At 37.3% G+C, this 12,784-nt stretch overlaps 1 protein-coding gene across 2 annotated transcripts in view; it reads left to right on the top strand.

Moving 5' to 3' along the window:
- ldlrad4b (low density lipoprotein receptor class A domain containing 4b) overlaps positions 1-12,784 on the top strand; it is a 74,760-nt gene that overhangs the window by 7,484 nt on the left and 54,492 nt on the right. The window contains exons 2-3 of one of the 2 annotated variants that reach the window (XM_052578140.1): positions 694-727; positions 9,855-10,372. In XM_052578140.1, the coding sequence (XP_052434100.1) occupies positions 10,333-10,372 (40 nt within the window). In that variant the 5' untranslated portion in view covers positions 694-727; positions 9,855-10,332. The remainder of the gene's footprint in view (positions 1-693; positions 728-9,854; positions 10,373-12,784) is intronic. The other variant, XM_052578139.1, reaches the window with a different exon arrangement.

Here is a 12,784-nt window from a genome sequence, read left to right as displayed (position 1 = left end):
AAAAATTATTCTGCAAATACTTCAGAAAGAACATATTATGGCTTGCCCCAGGCTACAGTGTTAAATAATGTAAAGAATTATTTCTGACTTATTCATTATCATCAATTCTACAGAAATAGGGATGAACTTAAAAATAATTGTAATTCTCACACAATCCTCCTAAATTAATGCCTATGAAGTTCAAATCTGATCCCTTTCAATACTTTTCTGTGAGTTTCCATTGGGAATAAGGGATTTCGGGTCTGTTGTGTTTCAAACGGCCATCTGTCAGTAATGAAGTTTCCAAAAGTACAATGTACTGTATAATTTTAGGAAAATTAGGAAAATGTTTGGCACATTTTCTCATAGTTGTCACTGTATTTTCATCAGCTGGAAATTTGGGGGGGGGGGGGGGGGGACGATTCAATCTCATGTGTTTTTAAATGATCAATCATTATCATTCCAAGTATATTTATATTTAATATTTAATGGAGATTGATACGTGCATTAGAAACCCATTAATGCTGTAGTGGGGGTTTGAGTCCTGTAATGTCTCGGTCTCTCTCTTAACGCTTCAAAGCTGATCTCTGTTCTGATACAGGACACTGCAGCACTCTGCACCAAGCTCTCTATTTCTCTCAGTCTCTCTCTCGCTCACACACATTCATTTTTCTCTCTCTCTCTCTCTCTCTCTCTCCCTCCCTCATGCTGCAGCTTGACTTTGACATCAGCTCTTCTGGAGGACATGGTAAACACAAACTTTTAGAACTCTAATTATTTACAGCATCTCTTGTTGGCTAAATCACCCTTCACAGGTCTGAAAGAAGGTCACACGTCATTCCAACCAAGCAAAGCCAGACAGAGCTGCTTTCAGTGTCAGTTTGAGGAAATTACTAGATAAACCTCAGAGTTAATCAGTTGCATTATAAATCAATATAAATCAATGCAGCTATTATACACTACCATTCAAAAAATGCAGTAATATTAGAATTTTAACATTTTGAAATTTAATTAATTTGTGCATTTATTTGTAATAGAAAATCTAAACAATGTAAATGCCTTTTACTTTTACAATGTATGCAGTGTAATGGATCTTTGCTAAATAAATGTATTAATTTAGTTTTAAAAAAATCATACTGACTTTTGAACACCCCAACCCCCCAGAATTCTGAAATCTTCTATACTTTTGTTTCTAAATCTAATAAATATCTTAAATGTACAAGTACAAACATTTAACAAATCAGTGGCATCAAAAAGATGTTTTATGTTGCATAAATCACACTTAAGAAACATATCAACAGATTTACTCATTGTTGGAATGGATGGTATGTTGAACCCCTTGAGAACAAGTGTCTGGTTTGAGCTAATGCTAGACTTGACCTCCATGACCTCTGCGGTGTGCACCGCTGCAGAATGCAGTAGAGCAGCAAAGGTCTAGCTGTCTAGACGCTGTGGGCGGAGTCCCAGAGGGCTGTCGATTGATTGGCTGAGAGGAGAGATCCTGAAACTGATTAGACGTTCTTCAAAGGCTTGTGTTTGTTTGCGTCTGTGTTTCAGTTTTGCTTGTGTGCGTGTGTGTGTGTGTGTTCCTCTGCTGTCTGAACAATACAGTTTTTAGAGGACGGATCGATTTTATCTTTTCCACCCACATGGCTCCAAATCTGATTGATTTTATTTGCCTTATCTTCATGTAGCATCTCAACTCCATGCTCTAAATGACATATTATGCAGTTAGTTATCAATGTAAGACCTTACCTGATCAATAAAACCATTAATGTTTTCAGATCACTTTAGTGTGTTATATTAAAGGGTAATCTCTTTTCTTTTTGGGTTCAGAAAAGAAGTCATCTCAATTGCTGTTGCTAAGGCAACCAAAATCTCTAGCATATTGCATAAAACAGACTTTAATACATCCCACATTTTGCCTTGTTGGCAGTGCAGGATTGTTAAGCTAAAAAAACTGTTCGCTTAAGAGAGGTGGGCCAAAATACATAAGAGGTGGGATTAAGCATAGTCACTAAAATTACTGCTAAAGGCAAACAAGCCGAAAAAACATAGTGATCACAATGGAGTAAAACAGACTGTCAGGAGAAAGAGGAATGCAGGTACTGCTGTATTGAAAATGATAGGCTGTCAAAACAATATCCGTCCTGACACTGTGCAGACAAGCATGTTGTCATAAATTCATGCTGTTGTATCTATTCTAAACTAGCTAGTGTCTGTACAGAGACGAATTTCTGCGTGTTTGGCGTACAATGTCAGTTTCTTCTTATATTCACTTTCTTTTCACTTGTCTTCATCTCTGTCTGTGTATATCTAGTTCAGAGTATCTTATTTATGTGTAGCTATGTATTTTTATACTGTATATAGAAATACTTTTATCCAGACATTTTACCTCTTCATTAGTTACTTTTTTTATTTATTTTTTTTAAAATCAGAACTAATGTATGGGTCAGTTACGTTTTTCCACCAATGCAGGAGTAATATACATGTGCATCTCATTAAATTAGTATGTTGTGGAAAAGTTTATTAAATGTATTTTTCCGTAAACTCGCTGCTAGTGGCGAAGCAAATCTGGCGGAGCCTTTATCTTATTTTTGTTAATGCCAAATACTCATCTTAGGGAAGTTGTGGCCTAATGGTTAGAGAGTTGGACTTGCAATCGAAAGGTTGTGAGTTCAAGTCACGGACAGGCAGGAATTGTAGGTGGTGGAAGTACATGTACAGTGCTCTCTCCACCTTCAATACCACGGCTTATGCCGCGTTTCCGCCGAAATTACCCGGAACATTTGCACCAGGAACTTTTTTTCCCCAGACCTGTTGCTTTCTGCATTTCCACTGCAGTGTAAAGTACCGGGAAGATTAAGCAAATAGACTGGACTTAGGTCTGCGTGCATTTCTCAATACAAAGTACGCTGATTTTGGACGTGCATCCTCGGTAGTTCAGACTTTGCTCATTCGACTCGGGAGTGTGATGTCCGCGACGACGCAAATCCGGTAATTCTGCAAACAGCAGCTTACTTCATAACTTAAGTCAGCTGACTATGGCTACTGCAATTTTCCTCTCTGTATATTTACAATGAAATGAAATATGATATCAAAATACCACTGCCTCCTTTCGTTTTCATTTAAGCATAATAACAGTTGCAGAAATGTACTTAGTTCGGGGATATGTGTATATACATAGCCATTACAATGAAACGAAATATTATATAGATTTGCCTTTTTTATTTTCATTTTAACATATAGATAAATTGAATACAGACCAAAGATAACCTGTTAGATTTACCCTGCAGCTGAATTATATTTTATGTTTAACCACTAAAGAGACATCAGAGCCAGCGGCACATATCAGGAGGTCTAGCCGAGGTGAGGCTGCTTCTCGATGGATGCATGAGGACTGAGCTCCCGCTGATCGAGTGGAGCTCACAGTCTCTGAGATCGACGAAACACATTTTGAAATAGGCTCTGTCTTTATAAATAAACCACAGATTTGAGTTTTAAACAACTACATTCTTGCCAGAAATACTTTTAAAATTACATTTCATGACACAATAACAGTAATATTTTGAAAATGATCCGAATAAATGGTGGTTGAACCAATCAGCATGTTTAGCGCCCAAGTCCCGCCCCCGAAAGTTCCGGAACTTTGAAAAAGTACCACCTCGCCAGCAGGGACTTTCTGAGGAGAATTTTTTTTACCCGGAACTTTATTTAGTTCCTAGTTAAAGTTCCTTGAGCAAGGCACCGAACCCCCAACTGCTTCCCAGGCGCCACAGCATTAATGTCTGCCCACTCCTCCGGGTGTGTGTTCACAGTGTGTGTGTGTTCACTTCTGTGTGTGTGCACTTTGGATGGGTTAAAAAGCAGAGCATGAATTCTGAGTATGGGTCACCATACTTGGCCGTATGTCACATCACTTTCACTTTTTCACTTTTTTTAATTGAAAATTTATCTTAATTTAATTTAAGAAATACTCGTTTTTATTGGTGCGTTGGTCTATTTAAAGGCTAAATGAGCCTATGTCTATTAGAGTGCTCACAGAGGACTTATTTATTTCTTTCTTCCAACTTCCAAGTTGTGTAGTCTACGTTAGTTATGAATAAATTATGTTAAAACATCTATAAATTACTCATTCTTGACAAAAGGCAAAAGAACTGTGTGTGTGTGTGCGCACATTTAAATAATGTCGAACTGTAAACAGGTTCAGGCTTTTTAAAAGCCGTCAATCAAAATGTACTTGTCAGGCTCGGGCCGAAACCTGTCGGGCCTAAATTTTATGGCCCGATTACAGCTCTACTTGACACGTCTATAAGCCTTGACCCCAGCTTCAGTCCATTCCTTGTGTAGTTCACTCAAATTCTTGAATCAGTTTTGCTGGACAATCCTCATAAGGCTGCGGTTCATTCTGATTCATTGAGATGCACCTGTAGTTCGAAAATACTCTTGACAGTCTTTCCTGCACTACTTATTCAATGGCTGAGTAACACTGTCACTAGATCCAGAGAGCGAAATATGCATCAAGCATTGAGGTATAATTCTCAAATAAATTACTCATGAGCCGGTTCACTTAAGTGAATCAAATACACACAGCGCAGCCAGGGTAGACCGATTCTCAAATAAATTACTCTGATAAATTGGTTCTTTTTAGTGTATCAAAAGCATAGAATGCAACCACTGTAAATTGCTGTAAATCTAGTTGGAGATTGATTCTTTTGAATCAGTTCTTTTTAGTGAATCAAAAATATCCAACACAACTAGTGTAGCCTGACTTTAGAATAAATTACACATTTTAGTGAAACAAAAACATACAGCACAATCAGTTAAAGGAATAGTTCAACCAAAGAAAGTTTCTTTCTTATGCTGAAAACAAAAGAAGATATTTTGAGGAACCAAATAGTTGTTGGTCCCCATTGACTTCCATTGTAGGGAAACTATGACTATGTAAGTCAATGGGGACCATTAATTGTTTTTATTACCAGCATGTTTAAAAATATGTTCAGCAAAATAAAGAAACTCATACAGTTTAGGAACAACTTGAGGGTCAGTAATAATTTTTAGTCACCTATTTTCAGGTGAACCGTTCCTTTTTAAGTCCAATTCTAGAACAAATTAGTTTGTTCTTTGTAGTGAATCAGAAACACTTCACAGCCAGTGTAGTCCAATTCCAGAACAAATAACTCTAATAAATCAGCTCTTTTTCGTGAATCGGGGGCATACAGAGTGCAACTACTGCAGACTGATACCCAAATGAATTAATTTTATAAGTTGGATCATCTTTTTTTAGTGTGAATCATATTGTGAAAATACAGTTTAAAAGTAACAGTGAAACTCAAATCAGTTTCTGATTGGTTGTTCATAACACGGCTTGTTAAAAAGAAATGCATTGTGTTTTGGCAAAAGTAATTTGTAAGGATAAATTTTTTTTTTTTTTTTTTTTTTTTGCATCAGAAGGAAATTTTTTTTTTTTTACTACATAATCCATAATGAAATTGAATAAATAATAAATTGTTGTTACCCTTCAGAACAGAATTACCTGTTCGTTTAATTCTCTCGCAAGAGGCGTTTACTTTGCAATCTAAAATAGGTTGTTCAGTTCTTTCTGATGTGCTTTGTTCTGTCTCCCATCAGCCATATCAAGTCTCAGTTGGGCGGCACTAAAACTTAAACATGACAGGTTCACACACACATACATCATCTATAAACTGACTAACCCAGACAGCTGAGTCATCATTTGTTAACCTGCAGATCCTGGTTGTCAGGTCAGCTTAGGACATGGGCAGGAAAATGGTTAATCTGTCTGATTAACCGCAAGGCATGAATGCGGTGGCCTTTCACTTTGTAAAAGCGGATTTTCTTTTTCTGCTTGCTTGGATGGACCATGGAGCTTTCTTACCAGAAGGTGTAAAGATAGCTAATCTACAAGTAAGCGGATAAAATAAAATACTTTATTTGGTAAAAAGCTGTGCAATGAGTGGGGTAATGTACAGTCAGCTGGTTGTTATTGGCAAGTAAACAAATTTAGGCTGATACAAAACCCCACTGTTTCATGCTTGAGTCTTAATCATTCTGTTGAGGTTTCTTTTGAGACAGACTGACAGGCAAGGTAGCAGCTATTAGTCATTTTTACTAATGATTAATGACATGGGCTGTTATGATGTTTGAGTCTGGCCTGGATGATTCAGTTCAGCGAATAGTTGTTCCTAAGAGCTTCATCATGATTTAACCAGACACCGAGAGTGAGAAAGAGACAACCCCCCTGCTGAGATCATATTACACAGACAGATAGATACAGAGAATGTTTTAGCAGGCGTTTATTGCAGTCGTTTTAGTGGTTTTCAGCATGGCTGCTGTTCAGCCTATTCATCAAACTCTGTGTGTATTAGGTTAGGACTGAGAGTCTCTACAGGTGGTGGGTTCAGTATCCTAATGTGATTCCATGTCTGGTTCAGTTTATTCATTCTTTTGTTAGGTTATTATCATTTTGTTTGGTTGGTTGGTTGTTTTTTTGCACTGATATGAAAATTCTGGCCAAGGGGGTCATATGATGCGATTTCCATTTTTCCTTTCTCTTTTGAGTGTTAAAAGCTCTTGGTGCATAAAGAAGGGCGCATCATTGCAAACCTTATTTTTTATGCTGGCTATATAGACCACAAACAAATTAAAATCTTTGTCAAAAACATGTTTATTGCATGAATTCCAGGTGAGAAGAAAAAAAATGAGGTACTGCTATACTGTTTTATTTGCATCCACTGCTAGGTGTCAATGCACCCTACAAATGAGAGACTGTTTACTTTGCTTTCTAGTGTTGTCACTTGTTTGATTTGAGTGACAAATTTTCATTGAATCGATTGTAAAATCGATTTTGCATGTCTAGATGCATTTTATACAGCAAATATGATTAATCAAATGTCAGGATATTTGAATACAAGTTGATAATGATTTTTTTTTTTTTTTTTTTTTAATCCCTAGTCTGAACAAAGCCTTAAATTTGTGGTTTGTTCACTCTCGACTGTGTGAGGAGAACCACTTAGGAAAGGGACCCATAGAGGAACAACGGGATAACAATGAAAAAAAGTAAATTCTAAACATCTGGCAGATGTTCATCTGTTTTATCAGTGATGGCCATAGTAGTGTCCTGAAACGACCTCGGCTGACTGTGTGTGTGTGCGTCTCAGTCTTTGTTTGATTTGGACAGCGTTTTCCTGTTTCACGTGTGTGTAATATTATTTATTGTGTGCTGCATCCATGCTCTCGCTGTGTGGCTTGCGGCAGGGGTCAGACGAGGTGAGGGCTTGCCGTGTTTCTAAGTAACACAGCCCATGTGTAGTCGGCAGTCTGGGCTCAGCGCAGCATCCGCTGGGATGACGGAGAGCTTTAAAGGTTGTCTAAGGACAAGTACTGCCTCATCCATTGCTCTAGTCTTCTCCAAATGAAAATGGAGTTGATCTTTTTTTTTGAGACGTTAAGTCAATGATATTAAGCCACAGAAACATTAGCTGTGGCTTGTAATAACTCTGTGTCCAGTAAAGTGTTCTAGTGTGTTATGTAACAGTCATTAACGGCTGACGCTCCTGCTGGGGATTGTAGACTCTAATGGGCATCTCTTCACAGGAACTAGATGTTTTGTTACTGGTAAAGATCTGGCGTAAGACCATAAAATGTTGATGTGTTGAACCCCTGCTGTTTCTAATTTTTGCTTAATGAAACACCATTGTTGCGTTTTTTTTGTTGTTGAGTCTGTCTGTTTTTTTATGTCCGTCTCAGAACTTGTCTGCCAGATCAGACAGCATCTTAGATGATTAAAACTATGGTTGTATTCAGTAGTTTTCATTACTTCGGAGAAAAACAATGATTCAGGGTTAGTAGTAGAATGTACAGTACTTTGATATAGGGCTGCAACAAATAATCAATAAAATGTATTATCGATAATGAAAATCATTGACAATGATTCTCATTATCGATTGGTCGGGTCTGTCCACAGTACACGTACAACTGCAGCCAGTCGCATCAAATTACAGCACTGAATAACGCCTTTCTATGGACAAAATGCATCTACAAATATTGGAGGGAACCGAATGAGCTTTTGCAGGAAAGTACATGATACAAGCTTCCCAAAACATGATAAATCTTTATTTTAAGCTTCAAGCTGATGCATTAGCGTAGTGGCTTGCCTGTCAGGCACTTTTACAGATATGTGATAAAAGTATATTATATAAGATCCCTTAAAAGTATAAGATATTGTAATAATGGTCATAGCCTTATCTGTAAATGTCACAAATTCATGCATTCCTTTCCATTTTTACATAAAGGCCCGTCCTGACAAACGTTAGGGCGCTGTACTGTATGTAGGATTGACACCAAAGTGGTTGAACTAGGTATTGCAGTCCAAATTCAAAATATTGGAGAGGGTTTTTTTTCAGACTCCTAAATAGATATGTTACCAATCTTTTTTGTTAAAAATAGCAAAAGTAATAGATTAATTTATGGCTAGAGTGTTGCCTTTGTTGCCTTCTTCTTTAACACACTTTAGAAATCATCAGAAATTATTTATATCACTTAAATTTAAAATCTCAAAATTCATCCTTTGAAACCAGTTTTAAAATCAAACATTGCATTACCATGAAAATGGTACATCAAAATCATGTTACAAAATGTTTCCAGTCATGAATATAAAAATTTAGGTTTGGATCATGCACCTTCAAGTGCATGTTCAAAAATGTGATTGACAGTTAAGAGGTTAAGTAATTTATGATACAAGAAATTTCTATTTCAAATGTTATTTCTTTTTTTTTACTATTTTGTAAGTGCATTTGTTCTTTTGAAGTTTATAGTAATCAGAAAATACTGATTTTTTATATATATATATATATATATTTTCTCAAAAATATAAGTATCACAACAATGATAATAAGAAAATCAGCATATTGGAATGATTTCTAAAGGTTCATGTGACAGAATTAATAAATGATTAAATCAAATTGTGTATCAAATGGAACTGTTCTCCATTTGAACTGAATCAAATGAATCAGATCAACCCAGTGAATCAGTGAATTAATTGATTCATTGTCAAACCCTAAACAAGATTCCACATACAGTGCCATTCCAAAGTTTGGGATCAGTAACATTTTAAATGTTTTATTTTTTTTGTAAAGAAGCTCATTATGCTCATTAAGGCTGCATTTTTGTGATCAAAAATTAAACAGAAAATAATTTTATTTAAAAATGTAAATTAAATGTAATGTAAATTGAATATTCTTTAAAATATAATTTGTCTGTGGTGCAAAGCACACTTTCCTTTAGAAAAATATTTTTATTCAGCAAAGAAAATGTTAAATGGATCAAAAGTGATAGAAAAGATTACTAATTTGAATAATTGCTCTTCTTTTTACTTTATTTATCAAAGAAAAGGGTATAACAGGTTCCAAAAAATATTAATCACCACAGCAGTTTAAACATTGATAATAAATCAGCATATTAGAATGTTTTTTTTTTCTTTGAGGATCATGTGACCCTGAATATTAGAGTCATGGCTGATGGAAATTCAGCACAATGTCACAGAAATAAATTATATTTTAAAGTATATTAAAATAGAAAAGCAATATTAGAAATGACAGTAATATTTCAAAATATTACTTTTTTTTTTTTTTTTTTTTTTTGATTAAAATAAATACAGCCTTGATGAGCATAAAAGACTCTATTAAAAATCTTACCCAAACTTTTTGAACAGCAGTGTAGTACTAACTCCAGTTAAACAGCTGTAGTAAATCATATGGGAAATAGTGACTTTTTGTAAGTGAATTCTGCATGTGAATTTTTGGTTGTATGCATTTCAGCCACACAACTGATTTTCTCTCTGTCTCTGTCTCTCTCAGTGAGCTTGCGGTCTGAAGGATGAGGTGGGGTGCATTGATTAGCATGCTGCTCTGCTGAGAAGAGTTTATCCACGCAGGACGAGCGGCAGCAGCTACACGTTCCCTTCCTGAATCGGCTCTCAGACACCTGCTCTTAATCAAGTACCTGTCTGGATCTTTCGCTCGCTCGCTCACACTCAGCTATGGCTGGCTGGCTCTGGCTGGGAGGGTAATCGGTGCGCTGGTTGCCCTGGCAACCTCACCCTGATTCCTGCTGAATAGAGCCCTAGTCTGTCACTGAAGACTTTTTAGCCCCCCTCCACCTTTCTCCTGAGTTTATTTTGCCCTTTCGTGGAGGTAGAGGGCAGCTGCAGGAGCCATGGGCTTGTGAGGTGAGAATGGCAGCACGGCGGCTGTTTGGCCCCCAGGAGCCCTCAGGAGATCGGAGCCAATAACGTGGGTCCACACACGCGCATACGGGCTGAGCGGCAGGAGCAGTATGCAGGAGGCTGACCTACCGGCCACCAATGCTTTCACAGGTGAGCGGCGGATCAGGTTTATAACCTCAGTGCTGGAATTAAGAGGGATAATCAGTTGGTATGAACGTGAGTTTAATGATGCATGCCAGCGGTGAAGATTGTGCATGAGGAGGGTCATGTTTTGCTTTACAAACTCATGATGGTCTGGGTCTATGTGTGTGTGTGTGTGTGTGTGTGTGTGTGCTAATATTCAAAGCTGCTTTCTCACTTCCCCTCCCCTTCCCAGACTCCTCTGCTCCATTTCTCCGACAGGCTGCATTTCTCTCCCCTGCCTGGAATGGAATGCAGAGAAAGTGCGAGATGGGTGGAGGGCGGTGGAGGCTGGGCTGTGTACTAAACCACAGTTTGACAGTCTAGTGCACTGCAAACAGCAGAACAAGACTTGGACCAATATGCTACTTTACTGACATTATATAATGACTCTCCTCTCCTCGTTTTGTCTCGGATCATCTCCTCTCTCCTTGTTTTGTCTAATCTCTCCTTGTTTTGTCTAATCTCTTCTTGTTTCATCTCGTCTCTTCATGTATTGAATTGTCTCCTCTTATTGTTGAGTCTCTTCTCTCCTCATCTGTACTCAAGTCTACTCATCTCCTCGGTCCTATTTTTTTCTGGTATTTTGGAAAAGTATCTCTTCTCATTTCATCTGTTCTCTCGTTTTCTTCTTTTTGCATCCCTTCTCTTCTTATCTTGTCTTTTTTTTTGTCTAGTCTTTTCTCATCTTTCTTGTCTCTGTCCTCCTTTTCTCCTACACTACTACTTCTCAGTCTTCTTGGATCTTTTATCTCATTTGGTCTGATCTCTCCTCATCTTGTCTCATCTACTCTTTCCTCTTTTGTCCGGTGTCTTTTTTGTATTTTGTCTCCTCATTGCTCATCACGTCTCCTCTCACTTTTTGATATATTTTTGCAATCTACTTCTAATCTTATCTTCAACTCTTCGGCTTGTCTTCTCTTTTGTCCTATATCATTTTTCTCCTCTCTTTTCATCTTGTCTGTTCCCTATGTTTCCCATTTTCTTGTCTCACCTTCCTCTTGTCTACTTCTGTTCTTTTGCTCTCTTTTCATCTTGTCTTCTTATGTCCTGTCTCTCAGTTTGTGCAGGTGAATGTTGGGATTGTCTCTTTATATCTCATGCTTAGGGATGCACGATAATATCGGCACAACATCGGTATCGGCCGATAAAAGCTTAAAATGACCATCATCGGTATCGGCCCATACGACTATTTCTGCCGATGAGCCAAACCGATATTCTCCATGTGAAATAATTGACCTGTTTTTCAGATGTGAATGTCTGTCTTCATTTGTAAAATAATACATTTATGGTAGAATCAGTACAGAAGAGATACATGGATTTCTCTTCAGTAAAATTAAAGTTTAAATATATCAGTATATATTTGTATATATATCGATATCGGTATCGGCATCGGCCAAAATTATTTTGAAAATATCGGCATATCGAATATCGTCCAAAATCCAATATCGTGCATCCCTACTCATGCTATATAAAGTCGTGGCCTAGCGTGCGCACTTTGGATGGGTTAAACGTAGAGCACGAATTCTGAGTATGGGTCACCATACTTGGCTGCATGTTATGTCACTTTGTATATTAAGGTTTAAAACCACATTGGACCTTTTTCGTGGGTGTGCTTTGGTATTGTCTAGCACCTACTTCTCACGCAGATAAGATGTTTATAGTGCTGGTGTCATCACTGTCTGGTTTGCATTACATTCTGGTCATCTGTTAATGCTGTATAGTGTCTTCCATAAAGCTTCCATTCCATCCACCGTTATCAGGTCAATGTTGAATCTCTCTAAAAGCATGCTTGCAGGAACACTTATTTTAAGAATCATTTATAAAAGCCAGTGACCCACATATAGAGGATCATCGCCGCCTGAGATCCACAAATCTCTGTAAATTTTTTGGCCCAGTGAAACTATCCCACAATCTCCTGCAGCTGAGCATTTTCAGATCCTCACAGGACGTCCTAGTGTTTTAGTTTTTGAGATGTTGTGCAGTTCTTCCGAATATTAACATTTCTGGAACAATATCCAGCAGCAGAATCACTGGTTTGATAGTTTTGAGTCTGAGAATTGCAGCTAAACTTGACAACTAGCTATAGTTCATCTTGCATAAAAAAGCAGCTTTTACATATAGTTCATAGAGTTTTAAGGAGCTATTCTATAGTGAGGACAAAGACACACATTGGGTTTTTATGATTTGTTTTATGGGGACATTCCATATTCCATATGCGTAATGATTTTTATGCTGTACAAATTGTATTTTCTATCCTCTTTCCCTAACTCTACCTCTAAACCTACCTCTCATTCAGTACTTTCAGAATTTTAAGACTTTACAAAAAAATTTATTCTGCATTATTTATAAGCTGGATCCTTGTGGCAACCAAAATATTGC

Source organism: Carassius gibelio, chromosome B16 (assembly GCF_023724105.1).
Source record: "Carassius gibelio isolate Cgi1373 ecotype wild population from Czech Republic chromosome B16, carGib1.2-hapl.c, whole genome shotgun sequence".
NCBI lineage: Eukaryota > Metazoa > Chordata > Actinopteri > Cypriniformes > Cyprinidae > Carassius > Carassius gibelio.
The sequence above is the reverse complement of the archived record's forward strand: the minus strand, read 5'-3'. Positions and strand labels throughout refer to the sequence as shown.